The 23,683-nt window shown below is 44.4% G+C and overlaps 1 protein-coding gene across 18 annotated transcripts in view; it reads left to right on the top strand.

Annotated features, from left to right (window-relative positions):
- The window catches only part of KCNMA1 (potassium calcium-activated channel subfamily M alpha 1), a 696,711-nt gene that overhangs the window by 571,112 nt on the left and 101,916 nt on the right, over window positions 1–23,683 (top strand). For 15 of the 18 annotated variants that reach the window (XM_054689909.1, XM_054689920.1, XM_054689919.1 and 12 more), the window contains one exon: window positions 1,941–2,017. In XM_054689909.1, coding sequence (XP_054545884.1) covers window positions 1,941–2,017 — 77 coding nt within the window. Of the gene's footprint in view, window positions 1–1,940; window positions 2,018–11,432; window positions 11,607–23,683 lie in introns of all 18 variants that reach the window. The other 3 variants (XM_054689921.1, XM_054689918.1, XM_054689916.1) reach the window with 1 other exon arrangement.

Genomic DNA, 23,683 nt, shown 5'->3' on the forward strand with positions numbered 1-23,683 from the left:
ACACCCTTAACCCATTTCACTCATTAGCTTTATCTGTCTGGCCTCTGTGACTATTTCACTTTCAGAATCCAGCTTTAATTCATGAAGTAATCAGGTTTTATCTTTCAACAGTTTGAAAATGATATTCAGACCTATCATTTCATCATCTCTTTAGTAGAGAGATATTTTTAAGATCTTGGGCTCTGGTATTAGACTGCATAGATTTCTTTTAGCACAGTGTAGCCCTGGGCAGGTTGCTAAATTTCAGTCTTTATTTGCAAAACAGAGATAATAACCATACCTGCTTCAGAGGATTGTTTGAGGATCAAATGCATTAATGCTTATAAAAATGCTTAAAACAGCATCCAGCTTATAGTCTGTGGCCTATAAATGTTAGCTATTATTGTTACCATTAATACTACAGGTAGGAACATCAGATGAAGGAGAAAATGAAATGGACAAAGGATGTGGGAAAAATTTGTTTTCTTCTTTCCTGTTCTTCACTTTTCAAGGCACATCACCATTGGTTTGGTTTTTAGCCAAGATGTCAGTTCAGGGCAAACCATCCATACCTTCTCTTTGTTTTTTGCAACATTGATGAAAACTGGCATTTGAAGAAATAGTGGCTGAGCTTCTAGGGAAGAAAGCATTGGGCTTGGAGTTAGAAGCTCTGGAGCCAGCCAAGTTCCAACACAGGATGACTTTAGACAGGTCATGATAACCTCCTCCATTCAGAGATGAGGACACTGAGTTCCAGAGACTTTGGCTGCAAGATCTGCAATATCTTCCAGATATGAAAGTCTTATCGTTGATTTCCAACCGGTGCCAATTATAAATGCAGCTCCCGTGAAAAATATTAAAAGGAACCCAGGAATAAAAAAGTCAAGAATAGTGTTACATCTTTTAGCCCTGGTTAAGGAAGGACCATGTTTATACCTGCCATGCAATTTCATGTTGGAAGTGGTAAAGGCATTAAGCCAGAGATTTTGTTAATCCCCATGTTGAGTGGTTGTAAGGCTCCTCCAGTGAACTTTATGACCTCCTCAGTACTGAAAGGACATAGAATTCTAGTACTTTTCTTCTAGACACTGTGCATTTTAATAGTCCTTGAATGATCCTATTTTACCTCATCTAGAATATCTTTGATAGAGTCAATGTACTTTGTTATTACACATTGACACAAGTTAGATGAAGTGAATGTCTACTCTTTCTTCTAGGTCTCCTACCCATCCCAACCCTCTGATACCCTCTGCCCACCCCAGTCCAGTGGTCAGCTGAGCTGTGCATCCTAGAGAGAAGAAAACCTTTAGTCCATGTCTTGGGGCTCCAGGGCATGGGAGTCTATGAAACAGTTTTGGAGTAAATAGGAGCTCTGAGATCCCAGGAAGGATTTGAAAAAAAAAAAAAACACTTGATTCATGGGTATTATTTACCACCCTCTCCTGCTCCCCACCCCCGACATTTCACACTTCAGCTACAAAGAAAAGGAGCTTTCAAAGTGACAAGGCAAATATTTTTATTTGCTGGACAAACATCATCCTTGTGCCTTCTTTAGTGGGTATTTGTCCAGACTGCGAGGGTCTTGGAGATGTGTCCCACTTCCCCGCCATGGGCCCAGGCTGCAGAACATGTGTTCTGGATGAGCTGCCTTGAGGCTGGCCCTCAAAATCAAAAGACAAGGGAGCAGACTCCACGTGTCACATCAGCAACCTTTCCCCCAATTCCTTTTCAAATGAAAGTTTATTAAAAGAAGCACTAACTCAAATCACAGAGTCCTGTGTTTGGAATAAATGGTCTTGCAACAAACATTTCCGTCTGTAAACGTCTAAACCTTTCAAAAGATTAAAGGAAATTAGTGCTGGCGTGTTTCATTAATTTGGCACCACAGTGGAGGAAATGTGGTACTCATTTCATTTGGGTGGATTATGAAATGTGTCAGTTTTTCCATTCTCTTTCTCCAGGGCATTTTTTTACTGCAAAGCCTGTCATGATGACATCACAGATCCCAAAAGAATAAAAAAATGCGGCTGCAAACGGCGTAAGTAGTGCTTCTTCCCTCTCCCTCCCTTCTCCTTTTTTCCCCCCAGTTCATTTCCCTTCTCCTTTTCCTATTAAACACTAAGCATCAAGAGTTTTCTTGAATATGTTTATGTTTCACCCAACAGTTTAAAGAGACATGAAATAAATACCTGTCCTCACTTTATTAAAGCAGAGGATGAAAAATCACCACTCTCAACACCTAGGCCCGAATCTAGGGCCTAATCCCACTCCTTGACTCTAAAGGGGAGACTAAGCAGAAGTGGCCAGTGAAACATAATAAGTTCCTGTATGAAATGAAGGACAACTGAGGCCCTGGAGGAGGGGGAATTTTTGTAGAGTGATTCCAGAGGATGGGGGGCCCTCAAATGTAAAGATGGCAGTATTAACCTTGGGAGGGAAACTGAGTCTGAGGAGTTGGCTTCCCACATTGTATCTGACTCTGTTTCCCGTTGGGATTCCTGCAGGTTTTGGTACCAAAGGGCAGACATTTCAAATGTGATATCCTTAAACTGGCCTAAGAAAAGACCTTGGCCATCATTGATGGACTTTGTTATTGTCCCAGGAACCACTGTCAAATACTATTGTGCTTTGGGATACATTAGATTGGGCCTGGTAGCTTCTGGTATATCCTATCCAAAACCCAGCCTCTTCCAAAGTAGCTTTCCAATATAAGGAAAATAGGGTAATTCAGGATATTGGGTTTTGAGGTCCCAAGAAACCAGATATTGAAGTGGGCTTTGCCTTGAGAAGTACATGCCTTTTGCAGCAATTATATTGCATTGCCTAACAGAAATTGTTTACAAACCAAGAGAAAATGATAATGACGCCTTTCTTCCGATGGTGATTTAGTGTTTGCAAAGCTTCTTATGGTCTTTTTCTTTGATCCTCATTGTCACATCCCTGTGTGATTTTTATCCCATTGGTGTTATTTATCCCATTTTACAAAAAGAGGACATTAATGCTGCAAGTTTAGCAAGAGGATGAGCTTGCTGGGAGTCACATAAACCCAAGAGAAAGGGGATTGGAGGCTTCCAGTGAAATAGCAAGGCTATGAGTCACATCTTTTTAAGCATCTTCTTTGCATAAGGCTCCATTTTTGGTGTTGGGGATGGAGTGGTGAGCAAGACAAAATCAATGTCCTCCTGAAGCCTTCACTGTAGTTAATGAGATGAAAATAGTAATCCACAGAAATAATGAAATAGATCTAGAAACAAGCGCTGGGAAGAGAGACTGCTGAAGTATGAGCAACCTTGTAGGGTGGTGCTTTCACCAGCAAGTTCTAGAAGGCCTCCCTTGGGAGGTGACATTGAATCTCAGGCCCAGTTCAGGTAGGCAGAAGAGCAAGAGCTAAGACCAAGAGGCATGAATAAGTTTGGTGCATTTGAGGGAAGGGAGGCAGGCCAATGGGGCTGGTGGTTTAGGGAAGAGAGTTTCAAGATAAGATCAGCTGGACAACAGTACTGTGGTAAGACCCTGGGTTTTAGTGCAATAATAACATTTTAAACAAGGAGATGACACCATCAATTATTTTAAAGGATCTTCCTGGTGATTGTCAGAGAACAGGTTCTAGGAGGTAATACTAGAGGTGGAAGGATGAAGTTTCTTTGACTCCTGCTCTGATTCTGGACTGTCCCTCCTAGGGCACTATAGTGCCAAACTTTAAAGTCCCTAGAATTGAGGTTCAGTCTCTGGGATAATTTTTCCCTCTTACTTTCAGGCAAGCAAACAGCCGTCATTCTGGAGGGAGAGGCATATAATTGTTTGAAATAATTTTGTTCTTTTCATTTGCCTTAAAGTTGGTTCAGCTCATGAAGTGTATAATCTCCCATCACACACAGCACAGATTTCTACAAAAGGACTCCCTCTCCAAAGCCAAGCCAGCATGTCAGGGGTCTCGCTGCCTTCTCTCTGCACACCCCTCCCACCTTGGGCACCTCATGTCATAGCAGCCCTAGGCTGTGAGGTTAATATTTGATAACAATCAGAATTATCCAAATATTATTCTTCCTAATTAAAAGGCCAGAGCAGCCTGTGTTGCAGACAGAAGGGTGCAGATGTGTGTGGGGGGGGGGGCGGGGGATGTGGGGGGGGGGTAGAATAAAGTGAGACATCAAACATGACCACCCCTCACTTCCCAGGTGAGTGAGGAGACTGGGGCGCTAGGTTTCAGTTGGAAGGAAAACTTCACTACAAAGAGCTAGAATTCTTTATAAAGCACTGGGGAATCCCCATACTTCTGGACATACCTTCCCTAGTGCCCTAAGCTGGAGCAGGCAACTGGCCTACATAGACTTTTGTCCAAACCTATTAACCAAGTGTTAATAAGTCACACCGGAATTGGCCAGCTCCACAGAGGCTGAGCTGATGATCAGTGCTGGGCTTTATCCATAGCTTCCTATCCCTCTCCTCCCAACCTTGCTCTTCCCTTTCTACCCTGCCCTCCTTCCCCTCCCCATCACTCAACAAACAGCCTGAAGTGTTTCATGTCATACTATCTGGAGAAACAGCGAATGTGGACATTCCATTTCTGGAAATTCTATGGTAGTATACTTTAACTTTTGCGTTTCTTTCCATTTCTTCATAGCTTCCATCAAGGAAGAGTCAAACTCAACTGTCTGAGGAGCAACCTCTCAGAGTCAACTGTTTACCCTTTTCCTTTTTCTGTATAACAAACCTGGTCTAATGATTTACATTTTCTCCCCCAGCCTCTAAAAGTTTGCCAAAGGGTGGACTCCTAGGGGACAAGTCATGTCTAAATTGATGTGTTTGAAGGAATTCTCTTTAACTTCTAATCATTGACATATCTTTGATTTATTTTTTTTTCTCTTTGCTGCCTTGGAATACGGCCCCCACTCTATTTTAACTGCACACTGGTAGTGATATATTGTGAGTAAAACGGGTTCCCAGCAGCCCGGAGTCCAGTTCCCCCTGTCTTTCTCTAGACAAGATACTTCTTTTTATTTTCTGTGCAGTTTCCTTTTTTTTTCTTTTGGTATTTATGTTGCATGTAGCAGTGACATCATGCCCTAACTCCCCCATCCAACACAGCCTGCAGAGTAGCCGGGAGCTGGAGAAACCTGAGCAAAGGAATCCCCATTGCTCATCCACCCCACCCCCAGCCTCTTACCAGCTAGTGGCGCCGTCTTATTTTTCCACTTGAAAATAAGACCTTTACAACAGTGTTTCTCTTGAAGGCCTTGTCTCAGGACCTTTAGGGGACACTGAGTAGGCTGAAGTAATTACCACTACAGCTCTAGATGCCCCCTCAATTGGGGGTCATTATCATGCTTGCCCTATGATTAATTATACTTGGTCTCCTCTGCTATAGAGCTTGAGTTCCACATATGCTGCATATATATTCCTCAGTTGTGATATATATATGATATGTACCAGTACTCTATGTGTAAAAATGCATATTTTTATATATAAGCATAGAGTTATTTTATAGAGTGATGTATTTATTACAATATATGTGTCTCTATATGAAAAAGTGCTTGCTAGAGAATTAATTGGACACCTAACCCGGGGACTGTAAGTATCTAAACTGCCTTATCGGAGACAAGTATTTCCACAGTGGTAATTATTTCCTGTAGTCTATGAGGTTCCCTTGCTCTAAAATAAAATTTCTCTTTCGCTCAACACCCCTGAGGACACACAGAGTTCCACTATGGGTGTTAGTCAGGTGTCTTCGAAGATCCTTATTTAAGGCAGGAAGAAGGCTAGAGGAGAATGTTCCATTAGTGAGCTGGGTAGACTGCTGAAGGACTAACTGCAAGTGTGTGAGCTTACTCAAGAAGCAGGACCCTTTTCACCCACAAGAGGTGGTGGTCTCAGAGCTGGTATTTCTCTAGGTGCAACGTTGCTTTCGTGGCAACAGCAATGAGCATTGGGTCTTTATGCAAGTGTGTGAGTCCCTGAAAACAATACCCAACACTGTAGACCAGTTCAGTACAACCACTCTGGAACTTGGAGAAGTCTCAGCACACAGTCCTATTTCTGTACAGCAGGCAAGTTGTTCATCTGGTTTGGGCTGGTCTTTAGAGTTTGCTCAGTGTGCAAACAAAACAAAACAATGACCTTCTTCGATGTGAAGCACAGTTCTGCCAAAACTGACTCCACAGCTCCTGTCATCTGTAGAGCACCTTTAAGGATGGCTTGAGGCCATGAGCCACTTTTATACCTGCAGAGCTGCCTACTATATCTAATGATCCTTCGGAATCAGATGGAAAATGTGGTGTCAATCAACAAACACCTTTAGTGCCAAATTCCTCTGCCTTTCCCAACCACAAGATGGTGGCCAACTAGTTTGGTGTGTTCTGTGCTGCTGCCATTAACTAGCTTTTTCTTTCCACTCTCTCCACTTTTGGAAAACTACCTGGAAGATCTTTCATTTCCCTCCAGAAGCTAATAGGAGGAATTTTGCTAAGTGAAGACATCAGTCCTCATTTGCAGGACTTGAAAGAATGCCCTCTGATTCCCAGTGTCACATCAAACAAATGCCTCAGGCTTACACCTCGGTGGACTTTGTCTTCCATGGATATTTTTACTTACAATTTCAGTTGCTGCTGAGCTTTTGAAGGGCAGCCATAGGGTCAGGCTTGAAAATAATCCTTTCTTCATTGGACTGATTTTAAACATGCAGTTGTGATCTGAAAAGTGTCTGTGAACTGACTGGCAGATTTTTTTTTTTTTCCATCCACACCAGTCTTCCCTAGAATTTGCTCATTTGAAACCTAAAATATTTTTCCCCCAGCAGTTGGAAAACTCCACCTGAGCCTCTCTGTCCAGAGCCACTTTTCCTGCCCCTTCCAACCCACCCTGGAAATTAAGATTCTGCAATTGGAAATTGGCTGACGATTTGGTGGCTGATACAGTGGGCAGATGGTGTTGAGAACAGGATGGAGTCCAACTCCCTCTTCCATTCCAGGCTTGGCTCATAAGGGCTAACTGCAGAGAACCTGAGTTTGATAGCTGATTGTCAGTTTGACACAGGAAAGTGCAGTAACTGTGATGCATCAAAGCAGCCACTTCTCTGCGGATTTCCTTTCTCATGATCATGACCTTTGGAAATACAGGAAAAGTTGTCTGAGAGTGCGTCTGAGATACCTTCCAGTTTTAACCACTGAAGAGTAAACACATAGTTTTGATGAGCTCCATTAAGGAAGTACTTTTGTTTTGTCTCCACAAATGGTGCGAGGAAGTCATAATGGAAATCTTGGATGAATATCCACTTCATTGCGGTGAAGGAAAGCCCATAAAAGCCTTTTCTCCAGTTGTAAAACTGCTAGGACAGGGTTCTTAGGAGAAAGGTGGGACCCAGGGTTTAATTCTTGGCAGCCACAGAACCTTTTGGAATCTGGCACTGGTCCAAGAACAAGAACCTTATGATGTAGGCAAAAGAGAAGACTGTGTCCCCAGAGGCTTATATTTCTGCTTTCTTAGAGTTAAGCCGGCCTATGGGGGCAATTCATTGAACATAAAGTTCCCAGAGTCCTAAGATGAAATGACAAGTAGTTACAGCATTCACACCTACCAGACATATCCTCTTGCCTGTTCCCTGTCTCAGACAGCTGCAGCAGAGCCTGAGAAGACCAATGGGCACCAATGGTCCTCCTCTGCTGGCGATGGCTGCGGAGCCATTTGCTCGCAAGCTGCCACTCTTGACTCTAGGACCTTCTCCTAGAACCTTTCACCTCCTCTCAACATCCACTGTGGATTGTGAGAAACCACTGAATTGAAATGCCGCTGTACACATTTCAATTCTTAAAGGCTTTATTTAAGTGATCTCATTAACTAGCTGCTCTTCCACACAGATCCACTAGATGTCCCCACAGATCTACTTTGTCTGATGAAACCCTTGGGGGGAACAGCCTGTCCTGAGGATTGAGATTTGGGAAGAGAGCATTGGATAACTATAGAGAAAAGAAAAAACAGTAACCACCAGAGGAGAGAGGGCACTTTTCATGTCCAGGGGGTACATAAGAGACTTTCTTCTGTTTTAAATAAATACTGAAACTTTCAAAGGTGTTCTTTGAAACCTAACCTTGGGAGTTGTAAGTGGCACTCTGCTATCTGAAATTAACCTTCTCACCTGCATCAACTCTAGAAAAGGAAACAATCATGGAGAAATGGAAATAGAATACCAGAAGTTATGAATATCCATGATTCACTCAAGCAAAATCGAAGGATTGGGAAGCGAAAGACAGAGAATTGGTATTTTTTACTCAATTGAGTAAAATTGAAGGTCCACCACTTAATTTTGATGTAATTTTATAAGTTCAGAGTATAATTTTACACCTGGAGTGTCCACATATCCTGGAACAGCTCCCACCATGAAGGCAAATCCTTATCAGGATTTAGTTAAAGAGCTTGTTTGTGACTCGTGGTCCAGAGAAAGGAGCTTCCGGGCTGAATCACACATCCTTCAAGCCTGGCAGTCCCTCCACCAGACGGGAGGTCAAAACGGCCCTTACCTTTTATGAAAGAGGACTGGAAGTAAATAGGTGAAGGGATCAGTGAAAACGATCTATTCCAGAAGTAGAGCAAAGCCCCTCCTGTCCTGGTCAGTGGCACCTGGGTCTAGACCTTGTGATTCACAAAGATTTGTCAACTCAGCGTGTGGGACGCAATCATTTTTAACTGTTTCTGTCCTGTCTTTGAATCTCTCTCATTGATCATTGTTGCTGATTTTTTGTGCTGGTTTTTGTTTGTCTTTTGAGATTTCTACTTTGTATTTGGTGTGAGTGTACAAATGATGACTAGGAAGGAATGACGAGTAAAAGCATGTTTTCTTTTTTATGCATATGCTGCTTTGGAATGTGACTGCTTATAATTAACATTTAATCTTCTTATAGCAAATGGCTTTTTGCTGCTTCGATTACCAGTTTCAGCCTGTTCCTGCATGCTAACAACATGAAATTTTAGAACAATGCATGATCGCCAGAACAACCAACAATAACAGTTGCAAACAGTCCCTGAGAGGCACTAGCTTGAAGTTGTGTTTCCTCCCCAATCCTTATCAAGTAGGAGGTTTAAATTATCCAGTATGATGGGCTTACCTCCGACAAAATCATTTCAAGAGTTATTCCACCTCCCCTTGTCCTTAAAGATGGTATATGTATGTATGTATGTGTATATGTGTGTGTGTATGTGTGTGTGTGTGTGTGTGTGTATATATATATATATATATATTTAAGGACTTTCTTTCCCTATAAATGTGTCAAATTCTATTATCGTATATGAACCCAAAATGCACTATGGAAATGAAAGCCAGGGGCTGCTGCTAATGAGAAGCATAGCATTTCAGAGTTTGATGGGCTTCTCTTCTGCTACAGCATTTGATTAAAATTTTTTTCAAAACAATTTATCTACAGTGAAACAAAAAATCATCTTCATTTCCCTCCTTGGTATAAATAACAAATCAATATTTCCAGAAAAGGAATGAAGAAGGAAAAACCCAGCATGTATTCCCCAAGTTGTAGCCCAGATCTGGATGCTTTTAAAATAACTTTCTTTTCGAGTTTTCAGTGAAAGAGTTTTCCTTCTTTTTTGACTTCAATCACTGTTGTTTGCGGGTGTCCGAGTATTGACACCATGTCCTCTAAATTCTTCTGATTCAAATGCTATAGTGGAACTTTTTCTTTTTTTTCCCTTTCTTTTTTTTTTTTTTTTTTTTTTTTGTGTGTGTGTGAAAGCTAAGCTCATGAGCAAGGTATCACGCTGATGTTCCACGCACTGAACAGGGCTGGGGCTGCATGATGTTCTGACTAACCAACTAGCTAGGATGCTAAAAGAACGTGTCCTTAAATGTGAGCCAAGTTTACAGGAATGGAGTTGCTGCTGAAGAGATCTCTCATTCATCTCCCCCAGTGCCTGTTCTTCGCAATCATAACGTTACCCTTGCTTGACAAATATACTGTATGGCAAGTCATAAAGGTCTTAGAACAGGACTTGACCCATTTGAGAGATTTAAACCCCTCTTCCTAGTGACTGTAACATTCTAAGAGGGCAAAACCACAAGCCATATTTTAAAATAAGAGCACAACCATTCTCCACAAAGAAAAAGAAGTGTGTGGGGGGGGTGGCTTTCCAAATGGAGGGTGTGGGCGCAGGGAATAACACCTCTCCACTTCAGCTTGACTGTTTGGCTGTGGTGCTGGGAATAAAGATGAATCCTTCTCCCACCCTGTGAGAGAAGCAGTCTGTTTCATGCTAAGTGATAAGCAAACATGTTTGCCAGTTGTAGCATCAAAATGAGGTACAAAAAAAGGTTTTTTGTTGTACCAAAATATAAATTGGCTTCAAGGGTAAAGGCAAAGGGTCTTGAGAACCACTAGAGTGTCCAGCAACTTTTGTAGGCTTAGCACTTGAGTTGTATCCCCAGGCAATGCAGAAACTACAGTGCAGGCTTTCGAAGAGCTGGCAGTGCTGCTTGCAAATCTGAGTCACATATTTTACATAGGATCTCTCCTCTAATTTCATGTTTCATAGTTTTTAATCTATGTTGGCCGTAATTTTTCTGTATGAGGAAAAAATTGTGATTAACCAATAGCCCAGTTGCCTTCTCAGTTTTAGGTGGGTGGGGAGAAGAAAGCTGATGCAATTTCCAGATTCAGCTTTAAGCGGAAAATACACCCATGAGTAGCTAAATGCATTCCAATAGACCAACATCTCACACGCTTTTGGTGATTTCTTATTTGTGAACTGCCTTTAATGTCAAATACGCAGCGTTAGCCTTGAGTAGCTGCATTTCTTATATGGACAGATTTGGATATTTGTTCTGTCAAGAGTAAATTTAAATTCCTGTAGGCATCATGTAAACTCACGCTGGGGAAGTTCAGCAGAGGCATCCTCAGATTCTATATTAACACGTAATCGTTTCACATCTAATTTGATGAAAGCTTGTCCCAGGCTCTGCCTAATGCCCAGAAATGGATAGAAATTAGAAAACCTACATATTAGATATTTTTTTGCATCTTGCAAAATCCATTTATTGTACCAAATAAGCAATTAATCCACTGTGTGTATATCTGTCCTCCTGTATTAATTGTGCCAGGGGAAAAACACTGGTTACGATTTCACTGTCTATAATATGCCCTTCCTCTCATCCCAGATCCTGATTAGAATCAGCCATGCCCTTTCCCTGTGGTCTCCTGCTTTACCTGGGGGAGAAAAGTAATACGCAACAGCCTTGGGGGACTATAAAGGCAATTTATGTTTTCACTGCTTTTTTCTGATGTACAACCAAACTGTTAACCAACAGTCACTCGGCGTTTTTTTTTCTGGGTCAAGACTGTTAAAATGAACTAAGACCTGTGTTAAATCCCTTCAGCTCCTTCTAGCTGCCTTGCTGAGCGTGACCTTGCCATTAACTACCGCTCTTCCTCTCCTCCCATCCAACCACATGGTTATAGCCAAGATGTCCATCTACAAGAGAATGAGACGGGCATGTTGTTTTGATTGCGGACGTTCTGAGCGTGACTGCTCGTGCATGTCAGGCCGTGTGCGTGGTAACGTGGACACCCTTGAGAGAGCCTTCCCGCTTTCTTCTGTCTCTGTTAATGATTGCTCCACCAGTTTCCGTGCCTGTAAGTTTACCCCGACACACGCAGTTCCGTGTCTGTGCTGTCTGTGGTATCATTCTCGTCTCGTGCTGTGCCCTGTGGTTCTGTGAATCAGTTGGGCTGGTGTTTTCTTCCCTGTGTAACCTTGTGTGTGGTGCTCTGTTACCCCAGCTGCCTGTGTACGTGTACGTGCTGGGAAGGCCTCCCTCCCTTTGGTAACTTGTGCTTCTTATAAAGCGTGCAGGACTGTGGTATCATCTGGTGATGGTCTCCCTCCCTCTCCTTTAAATGAGGATAAATGGAAATTAATGTGACAGCAAACCCGACACTATGTCAATATGGAAATGTGTGGAAATGTATAACTGCATATTAGGGGGAAGGCTCTACATCGGACAGGGTAGAACCTTCCAAGGGAAGAAGTCTAGCGAGAATGAGACCCCTCTAACATTAAATTGCAGATGGTGGGCTTCATTTCTAAAACACAACAGGGCTTAGATGCAGATGAATTCATTTTTGTTTTTGGTTTTTAATTGTGTCAACCTAACCTGAATCTCATTCCTCCGGTGACAGATTGTGTCTTCTGTTCTGGAAAAGAGGACTCTAAAACTGCCAACCTATGTAGACTGGTGGATTCTTGGGTCTCCCCTCAGAAAGATAACTAATTCGAAGGATCATTCCATAAATATCTTTTAGTTTTTCTTCTTTTAAAACAATTTTTTTAAGATTTATTTATTTATGCATACAGGAGCTGGGGTGCAGACCAGAGGTATGGGGGAGTGAGAGGATTCACCAGAGGCAGACTGAGAGCAGAACAGGTGGACTGACTGAAATACACTGCTGAGGGGAGCAGCGGGTGAGATAAGAGAGGTCTGCTGCACCATGTGGGTAGCTCCCTGGCTGGGGATTGAATTCGTGCTGCAGATAGCTTCATAGTGCTGATGCTTAACCCCTTGTGCCACCAGGGAGGCCCTAGTTTTTCAAAAATATAGCATCCTGTTTAACTCAGGCATCCTGATGCAATTCTGATTATAGATATGGCAAAAACTGTGAACCATGGTGCTTATGACATCCTTAGTCCATTGCAAAGGCTTTTGGTATTAGTCATCTTTGTAATCCACAAGCTCAGATACCCTCTGCAGGTCTTGTCATTGGTAGTGACAAAGCTGATGTGTGCCACAATCCTGAGACTTCCCTCTTCCTGGCCATCAGCACAGGCTGTGCTGGGGCTTCCCTGACATAGAGGATGTGATGAGGGCCCTGGCTTGTACACTGGGGTACTGGGGTATAGGCCCACATCTAAGGCAGAAGGGGTTCAGGCTCCACGTGAAGGCTCAAATGCTATAAAGTGTGGCTGTGACCTTGTTTACTCAGTGTTATTAGCATGGGAGGGAGACGGCACTTCCTTCTTCTGTGTTTCACCCCTCTCTCTGGAAAGCACCCAACATGTTTATTGGTGACCAACTTGCCATCCATTTTCTTCTCTTCTAAGTACCCAGAGCTAGTTGCACTAAGCTTTCCCCAGTGGGTTAATTCACACTGGCAGAGGGGTGAGAGAAGCACTTAGCTCTTGAGCATTTTTGTCCATGGAAACCTTGCTTGGCTCACTTGTGAAAGTGGTTCCAGCAGGGGGTGCCGGTGACACATGTACAGTGGAGGGGTGAGCCAGTCTGCGCTGACTTGCAGCTCAGATTTGAGATATGATCTGTGTATCCAGCTCAGATACACAGTCTTGGAGACATTTGGAAAAGGTAGATCTAAGACCAGCGACTCATCCTCTCTGATTCATCATTTGACACTCCTCTAGACCAGTGCCAAGGGACAAGATTGGATTTCAAAAATGATACCAAGTAGGGGATATATTGAGAGGGATTTTGGACTGTTCCAAGCACACCGGCCTAGGCCTAGCAAGGAAGTTTCCTGTAAAATCTTCCTTACAGATGCACAGTAGAAACCCTAATCCCTTTATTCTTGTTGTATGAGTTCTCTAGTTCATATGACACTACCAAGGGGGACTAGTCATAATCATACAAAAATTTGTCTACAGTGTGTGGCAAGACACTAGGTTCAAGAACAGGATCTGGGGAGGAAGAGTGATGTGGTGAGCTGTGGTGGCAAGCTTGGCCATGTCTCTTTGACAGTGGAGAATATAACTACCCACCACCTGAGTTACCCATTTGCTTAAGGTACGGCTTCTTTTGTTTTCAAATAGCTACTAGCCTCTAAAACCTTGGCCAGTGATTCAGTGGAGGAAAGATAGGAGGCACTTGAGCTCTGAGCTCCAGCCTGTGGTTACATTTTGGCAGTGGCCACCCCTACCAATCACAGCAAATTCTGATTCCCTCTGTACCAAGTGCATGCAATTTCCACTTTGTTCAGGAGAAGTCATCACTGGAGGGATCTGTCAGCTCTGCAATTTTTTAAAAAAAGATGTATTTATTTATGCATACAAGAACTGGGGTACAGGCCAGAGGTGGGGGGTGGTGGTGAGAGGATTCACCAGAGACAGAGTGGGGAACAGAACAGGCAGATTGACTGAAATACACTGCTGAGGGGAGCAGTGGGCGAGACAGGAGAGGTGTGCTGCACCATGTGGGTCACCTTCTTGGCCAGGGACCGAACTCGTGCTGCAGTGGCTGTGGATGGCTTCATAGAGCTGTGTCTTAACCCCTTGTGCCACCAGGGAGACCCCCAGCTCTGCAATTTAATCCAAGCATTGACAGAGGCCAGGGGACAAAAAGCTTGGGGTGGGATTGTCCCATACTCTCAGAAGCATCCTGTGCCTGAAACTTGTCTCTCCTACCTCTCCAAAGTCAGACCCACCATAGAAAGCATGGTGCTTGGGCTGTATGTCGAAGCCTTAACTGGTACTGACAGCTCAGGGGGGGTTTGCCTCTTCTGTTTCATCAGTCTCCCTGCCGTCGTCACTCCATCAAACAAAAGCAGATTTCATCTTTCCCTGTGTGAGACCACTCACCTTTGACCATTAATAATAAGTTAGAAAAATCCATTCCAATTGGAGCCCCTTCATGTGCCCACATAAACCCTTCTTCTCCAATTAAAATATGTCTATCTCTATGCAGAATGCCACTGGCAGAGCTCCAATAGCAATCCCTGGGCTTCCCTCGCTGGTGGTGGAGTTGGGTGGTGCCCATTTGACGGAGCTGGTTGACTCAAAGAGCAGTGGTGAGAGTGGGCTTTTCATTAAATATGAGCAGATGTGAAATGTAGAGGGTTTGACAATTAGAAATGGCAGGAGAATGGCCCTTGAATCAAAGTGAGGTCAGATGGGTGGATCAGATTACTTCTCTTACATTCTTTAGTTGTTCTGAAAATCATTTTGAATTAGTGTCAGCAGAGCCCTGATGGGTTTTGCCCTTTGTCTTTTATGCTGGGGCTGTATTGTTTCCCAAGACACTCATTAAAGGTCATTATATTATTATGGAGCTTGCTTTGGTCACAGTCTCCCAGTTGAGCCAGTGTGCTTTGGAGACTGCCTAATTCGTTTCTCTCTTGCCTTTCGTCTCCCTCTTTACTATTTTTTTCTTATAAGGGCAGAGATTTCCGCTTCCAAGGGACATTAAATTGAAACACAAAGTCCCATTATGTGTTTTCTGAAGTGGGGAGAGAAGTAGCCAGTTCCCAGAGGAGTGGTAATATATTAAAAGTGTTCACACAGTTTTAAAGATCTGCCTTCTAGCAAGCCAGGTCTGCTGCTCTTGTCCCATCCTTGGAGGGTTGGCCCCTTCCGGGTATCGGTTGTTGTTAAGCCATGTACTGTTCTGACCATTGTCTCCTTCTGTTGAACTCAAGAGATGTCAGGCCAGGCTGTGCTAACAAAAGGTCTGCAGAGAAGAAGGACCCGTTTACAAAAGACCTGAAGAAAGTGTCAGAAAAGTAAGGCAAATAGCATCCTGTAAGATCATCCCCAGGGAGTTGTTTTCTGGCAGGACTGAGTTGTTAATATGGTCATCAGCACATGGTTTCATTTTCTGGTCAGCCTGATTTTCTCTCTACCTCAGGTCATCCTGCTGAGGGCTCCAACTCTCTTCTAAAAGACACTTGCACGGCCTGGGCCCCAGGCTTTTCCTAAGTAGCTATGTTCTAATATGATCAAATAGAAAAAAATCTGTGTCTAGCAACACAAACATACCCATATAGAATTAGGTTCTAATCAGCTCCATTTCTCCTTAAAATTGTTTTCTAAACTGGTCTTTTTCTCTGTTCAGAATGTATTCTTGTTGTTTCAGTCTTGTTTGATACATGATTGCAAAGCCTAACAGAAATGGACAATTAAAATTATGATGCAGTGACAATGTAGGGCACTATTGATTCAGACCCGCTGAGACCTCCCTGGTGTGATGCTGGCCCAAACCTTCAGGAACTCTGGCATGAGCAAATTAATCATGTGGTTGAGGAGAAACATCTTTAGACTTACACTTGGAAATAGATTTAGCTCAAGTACATGTGTGATCACTCACACCAACCTTTCAATTTGCTAATAGTTTAAACCTGCACAATTACATATATACTCTTTTGCCAACTACTGTAGCTAATTTTAAATTGTGCATGACTTTTTTTTTTTTCTGGGTATAAATATAATCCAAAGAGGCATTCACCTCCAATGGTTAAGTTGAGAGAAGTCCAATACGATTAGGTTGAAGGGAGATATACCAAAATCAGTTTAGTGTAATCTTGAGTCTTGTCAGATAATAAACAAAAATCAGCTTATCCTGAGTAGCCTTTGGTTTGTACAGGGGAAGAATTAACATTGTCAATAGAACTAAAGTCAGTCGAGTGAACTAATGGCATTTTGAAGTACATAAAATCAGATACGAGGGCAAGAGGTGGAAACAGCTCTGGGAGGATGTCTATAACAGCACATACCCTATGCCGTCAGTCTCTGATGCCTGGAAAGGGAGATTCAATTTAATAAGCTGCATTTAAAATTCAACACCCTGTAATTATCTCATTCCTTTTACGCGTAGTTTTGGGTGACTTCCTCAAGCTCCCATTCCTAAATTTTATTTATCTTGCTTTGGGGCCCTGACAACAAAGATTCCCTCTTCCTACCACTCCCATCACTGATTGAAAGCAACAGGAGAATCAGAGAAGACACAGCCCAAATCAATGCAATCACAGTTCCCCATGATTTTTTAAAAATTTATTTATGCATACAAGAACTGGGGTACAGGCTAGAGGTGCAGATGGGTGAGAGGACTCACCAGAGACAGAGTGGGCAACAGAACAGGCAGTTGACTAAAATACACTGCCAAGGGGAGCAGCGGGCAAGCCAGAAGAGGTCTGGGGTGCCATGTGGGTCACCACCCTGGCAGGGGATCGAACTCATGCTGCAGTGACTGTGAATAGCTTCATAGTACGGCATCTTAACCCCTTGCACCACCAGGGAGGCCCCTCCCATGCATTTTTTAAAGCCCATTCTTTCTGCATCTGCCACTTCTCCTCTTGGTCTTTGTGCATGCTGGTATGATGTCCCTCCCCGGCTTCCACTCTCTTTTAGTCTCTCAGTGGCCATGATATTGAATGCTAAGGCACTCCTAGCCCTCTATCTAGACTTGACCCCTGAGTCCTCATCTAACCAATGGCACTTCTTCCCAGGAGATGGGCACAGGAAGGCAGATGGGCTCAGCAGTCATCAAGCCACTGCATGGGCCTGCTGTACCTGCAGGGCCTCCTGGGGCACATCTGTTGGTAGCAGGCATGGCCAGCGAGGCCACACTGAGCCATGTTTAGCAATAGGTTGACTGGGACTGTGCCTTCCTATGTGCTTACTGACATGGAGGTCAGCTCATTCATCCCGCTTGGGCAAAATTTCATTAGAAAAGAATCCTTTAAGTTGCCCATCTCTAAAGAATGCCACGCACACCTGGTTTGTATACGTAATAAAATGCTTCTTTTTCTCAGTTTGGTATCAGATAAAATAGGTGACTTACCTTGTGGTGCTTCCATCCTCTCCCCTCCGACCACCCCCTAATAGTGTTGTTGAATTCCGTCAGTTAAATTGGCCCTGAAGAGACATGCCATAGAGATGAAAGAGAAAGGGCATAGTAGGCAAAAGGCAGCCAACTATTCAAAAGAAATCCTTTGAAACAGTTGGGAGACAAGAAGCAGAAAAGGTCAGAAAGAGGAAAGGATCCCTGGTGTCAGCTCCGTGGCTTGGACACCCCCCTTCCCGGTGATCCGTTGCTTTGATAAGTGGCTTGGCTTCAAGGGCCAGCTAGAAAAGACTTTGGCGTGCCACAAGTAAGCCGAGCGGGGCCCTTACGCAAGGTGACATGGAAATTATGTTTGCATTTTCATTTCGGAACAGTGACCATTTGTCACGAGACTTGCCTTGACAGCTCCTGTCCACCAGGCAGTGGAGGTCCCATCTCACCGCCATGGTGGAGGACAGATGTGGCCGGTTAGCTCTCCATTTCTCTCCCTCCTCTACTATCTCAGGCGACAGATGCCAGGGCCAGCCTGCCTTTCATGTGAGTTTCTTGTCAAGGCTCTGCCTTGAGCCCCAATCCTGACCTTTACTGTATGAAATAAAGTACTGATGAACAAGCAGAGGTTTGAATTAGAGCAGGCTTGGAGCAAATGTCAAGTCCATCTCGGCCTCCCTCCTCCACCTGCACCAGGAGCCTGGATTAGACCCAGTCTGGAGTTTGCAGCGCCTTAGGCTTTATGGGTCTGGGGAGACATAACTTATTAACAAAGAGTTATTAAATTTTTATCAATTTTACAACACAATGTAAATGCCTTCTATGAATCTACATTGTATTCATTATCATTTAAAACGTTAATTAAGTCAAAGTTGCATTTAATTTCTCTCTAAATGGGCCTCTGGGAAGAGGCTTTTAGAAACATCTGTGGGAGCTTGCGGCTCATGGAGACGGGAATCCCTGAGCCCACGCTCAGGATAGCCCTCTGAGTTGATTGCCATTGCGTGTCTATGGCTAATTTGTTGTCATGCAATCGGGCATCATCTCAAATTAGTATAGGCCGATAGTGGTGGAAACCACTGGAGAGAGGCTCCAGGGCTGGAGACACCAGCTCCATGCTTCCTGCCCTCAGAACCTATCCTGATGGAAGTGAGCAGTTATTCCAGTGCCTTTGGGCTGGGACTGCCTGGATTTTTTTTCCTTCCCGTATGGTGTCCATCCTTTTTTTTTTTTTTAAGATTTATTTATTTATGCATACAAGAGCTGGGGTACAGGCCAAGATGCAGGGGGTGAGAGGATCCACCAGAGACAGAGTGGGGAACAGAACAGGCAGACTGACTGAAATATGCTGCTGAGGGGAGCAGCAGGCGAGACAGGAGAGATCTGCTTTGCCATGTGGGTTTCTCACTGGCTGGCTGGGGATCGAACTCATGCTGCAGAGGCTGTGGATTGCTTCATAGTGCAGTGCTTAACCCCTTGTGCCACCAGGGAGGCCCAGTGTCCATCCATTTAACCGGATGCTTCCTTCATCTGAGATGGATGATTCTGTCACCTGCCCCTGCAAACTGAGGACATTTGTCAGATGCTCATCGGAAAGACCTTGTTCCTTGGAATCTCTGATTCACATGTAAACCTAGAGGCAGTAAGCACAGAAGAGCCTAGAATGGAGTGGACTTGAATGATTAACCCATTGTGCCTGCTGGTGAGGAGACAGGAGAGAGGCCTACTCAGATTCGCTGAAAAAATTCTTTTCTCCTTTGGAGGCTAAGTGGATGTTTTTGTCTGAGTTGAACATACACAGACTCCCCAAACAAATCTATTATTATCTGTGCTCCATCGCCAGGGACCTGAGACTGTCAGTGAGACGCTGATAGGAAATGGCCAGTTGCTTAACTTGGATTCATGTCAAGACCAGAGTCGGTGTAGTCACTACGCTTTCTGAATGCAAGGTTCCTGACCCCCAGCCAGGTGTGTGCTCCCCAATGTTTGCAGTGGTGGTGACATGTAACTCCCTTAGCCTTGGCTGCCTGCAGGCCCTGCTCTATGTCCTTTGCAGATAGTAATGTCCTCTTTATCATGAGGTTGTAACCGTTATTTGCAGTATAAAATGAGGTATCTGTAAACTGCACCAATTGCAGATGAGGCAACGAAGGTGCAAAAAGGCTAAAGATGTGACTACACAGCGAGCCGGGTGGGCCAGATGGCAAACTAGCTAGGTGACTCCACAATGTGGGGAGTACTATAAGAGAGGTACCAAATGCCTAGCCAGGCAAGCGCCCAGGGGTCAACTCCTGCAGGACAACTCAGGAAAGGTCCCACGGATGTGGTATTTCAGATGTGCCTTGGAGAGGGAGAGAAAAATGGTGCTTGCCCAATAGCACGAAAGAGATCTGTCAGTGAGAGGTCTGGAGCCACTTGCAAGGGGCTGGTCACCCAGTCTGTCTGGAGCTTAAGGTCTATTGAGGGGAGCACAGGGAGAGAGCCCTGCAAGGTGCCCAGGGACCAGTCATTGGCCGGGGCCGGGAATATGGGTTTTCTTCATGATCTGTAATACAGTAGCAAGCATTCAAGGTGTTGATCAGGGAAGTGAGCCCAGAGGCTTTGTTTTGGGAAGTCTTTTATAGCAGTAGAAGAGGGGGGCTATAGCTGAGGAGGCAGCTGGGGGACTCTGAGGATGGAGAAGCTCAGCAGAGGGGGAGACTGTGGCAGGAGGGGACAGGGACCTCTGAGTCTTTGGACAGGAGGCTTGCACTATAGCCAGAGCACATTATCCAAATGCAAATCCAAGAAATTAAAAATCTTATTAAAGAAAGTTTAATTAATGGATCCAAAGCAGTTGAATCCCATGAGTTAAATTTCTTGAGCTTAATTCTCCCCTGCTGATCGGGTAGTCATCACAGTTCTTACATGGGCTCAGTGGATTTTCTTCCCATTGGAAAGAGGGTTTACCAAAGCCTCAGGCAGGACCAGGGATCTTTGGGGCAGCATTTACTGCCCCTGATCTTGGGGATCTACTTCATGCATTTCCTTTTTCTACCAGTATTTCTTCCTGTTCCCTCATCAGCTCTCCATTTCCCTAAGATTCACATCTTAGTGTTGATGGTGACAAAGGCAGGCAGCTACAATCACGGGCATGAGTGGTTTTGGCCCCGGCTGGGCAGCAGCAGAGTAAGTGGAGCCACCTGCTGGGTGTGACCAGACCTGGGGGCCTTGGCTCCAGCCGCATGTGGTATCTCAGTTAGAGGTTATGGGAATTGTTTTAAATCCCTGTGCACGGAAATGAGACTTCCCCCTCCCATCATCCCCAGGGAGACAGCATGTCTTCTTACATCTATGGAGGAAAAAAATAATAAAGTGCTTCACATCCCATTCACTGGGAATCTGCTGTAGTTTTCGGCCATTTATCCTGCTCCAGTGGAAATATAAAACACATTTCCTGTGAAGCGCTGCCACGCAAAATCCAGGGAGGTCATGCAGCCTTACTAAGTAGCGTGGCACAATGCACTTTTCCATGTTATTTCTCTGTGCACATGAGCCTCGTCTGTGTTCACTGTGTCTCTACGTCAGTGTCCACGGCTGTGGGATTTATACACACTACCAGCCCCAGAGTGTCCTCGAAACAGAATGGAAAAGCCCTGAAGTCTGGGTTTCCCTCGCAGGGCCAGGGTGCACTTGCTGTGCGTGCCAAATCCAAGGAGAGGAGTGAGGCAAAATGCACCCACCCAACTGGCCTTGGGTTGTCTTTACTCTCGGGGGCTTTCTCTAGACCAGCATGTCGAGTTTCCTAGATAGACCATGAATCCTCTATACCCATGTTTGCTTATAAGAATTCTGCTTCTGAGTCAAATATTTTCCCAAGTGGAATCCAAAAGGATAGAAACAAGTCCAGCACTGTCAGACCCACATTTGAGATCTCAGAGGGCATCGGTGAGACCATTTTGTATATAGCTAGACAGTGTTCACTGGGGAGAGTCTAGGTGTGCCCAGTAGGTTGACAGGTTGTATTCTGAGGAGATAATCATCAAATGCCCAGCTGAGAGGACTTGGATGAAGATTCTTGAGGTTCCAAAGTGACTTTTCTTCTCTGACCATCTCATTCAGTCATCCTCATAAGAAGTTATCCTCCCACCACCAAAGGAAACAGCAAGAGAAAACTCCCCTGGTCTCTTCTAAAAATCTCCAGCCTCCACTTTATCCCCTTCAATACAGCAAGGTGAGGCCCACCAAATACTCTGAGAGCTACAGAGAGATGTGAGCAAACTCAAGAGTGGAAGCTTTTGAGCAGACCTGCACCAGGGGTGAGCATGCGCAAGGAGACTTTTAAATTAAGTTGGAGCTGGAGCCACAGAAGACATGTTGTTGGTATACAGGGAGGCGTCCGTGGACCACAAAGCCCCGGCTGTCCTCTGGGGGTGCAGCTGGCTCCTTGCATCAGTGTGACCTTTTTGGCCAATGCTGGTGTCCTGGGCTGGAGCCTGCTGCATTGCACTCAGTCAAAGGACCTAGAGGCTGCCTGCCTTCTCTCCAAAGAGAAAAGTAGCCTGCCTACATCCTTGGCTGGGTTTTATTTGTTGGCAAGAATACCTGAGTAGGAAATAGCCTGAAGAATTCCAACTCAGTAAATATACGATGAGTAAAAGAGTGAATAAGTGAAGGGATTCTCACTGATTCGTTAAAGGGACAAATAGACGGTGTGCCAGAAACAGGATGGCCCCAGATCTATGACGTTTCCTAAAACTTTCCAAGCAGCTTACTCTCCTTGATAGATAACTGGGATTTATATAAGATCTAGGATGCAGGAAGATTAAGAGGGAAAGACAAGAAAAACAAGAACATAACTAAAAGATCTTGAAAGTGACCAACTATTACGTACAATCCATATTCCCTATGAAGGTGAAATATTGGCAAAGAAGATCTAGGGACAGAGACAGAATTAAATCATAGTACGCAGAAATCCACCAATGTTTCAAATGATGAGAGCCAGGGATGTCACCATACGAAGGATGCAGGTGTATAGAGAACATTTATCCTAGAAAATCAAGGGCTTGTGACATCAGCATTTAGTTTCACTGATTTTTATGAACCTGTAATTTTCTCATGAGTGAGGGTGGCACAAAGATAGCAGTGGGCATTGGGCAGGGCCAATGTAAAGAAAGGGCCTATGTATAGAGCTCTGGCTATTGGCAAATGGACATGTCAGCCTGTCCAAATGTGCAGAAACATAGAAGGCCACTCATGGCTATTAGGGTCATTGATTCTGACTTGAGGTAGACTGATTGAATCCAGCAGCACCCCAAGTGACCATCCCTCCCACCTAGAGGTGTCCAAAGGCTGAGTGTCTCCTGGCTCTCTTCTATTCCATGTCATTATTCTGTTGAGTCTGCTCCAGACAAGGAGGGGGCAAGGAGATTTCTCAGTTGCTCACAGAGCTCTCGGGTTGCACCAAACATTTTTCTTACCTTTACCTTTGAGCACCTTTGAATTGCTCTCTGTATTTTGTCAAGGTTGATCCGGCCATTTCTTCAGTGCTGATGAGTCCATTTTCACATACGGCCTGTAACATATCCAACCGAGAAACTCATCCTGTAGGGATGCTTCAAAGCCAGAGCCCTAAACAGTTGTTACTGGCGGGGGAGGGAGGGAGTGCGGGAGGTGCAGTGACCTACAGAGAGGAGAGAGGAGCAAAGAAAATGACAGAATGGAATTTGCTAGAAATGCAGATGGGGAGAGGGTCCTGGCTCAGATCATGTGGCCCAGAAGTCTTGGGACATATTGTCCTGCTCTCTTCTCCACCCTTCCAACAACTGAGCCCCCTGATTGGCTCTCAATTACACGTGCAACCTCTTCTCGTCATTCTCGGGGGCACTGCACAGCTCAGGTGCTTATTTTTTCTCACCTGGCCTACCACTTCTGTCCTCCAATGACTCAGTTCCCCTCGCCAACACACTACCACCTTTGTCATTTGAAAGCCCACCTTTGATCATGTTACCCCATTTTAAAGAGAAAAAAAACTTGATAGCTGCTTACTCAGTAGGAGAGCCTCCTTCACCAGGGGCATCCAGACTTTGACAGGTTGGCGCCAATCTGCTTTTCTAGTTCCATTTGCCACCTAAGTATCCATCCTGTAATCTTTCTCTAAAATGTATTTTTTTTGTT

This window comes from Talpa occidentalis, unplaced genomic scaffold (assembly GCF_014898055.3).
Source record: "Talpa occidentalis isolate TD23 unplaced genomic scaffold, MPIMG_talOcc4v2.1 talOcc4.8, whole genome shotgun sequence".
Classification (NCBI taxonomy): Eukaryota; Metazoa; Chordata; class Mammalia; order Eulipotyphla; family Talpidae; genus Talpa; species Talpa occidentalis.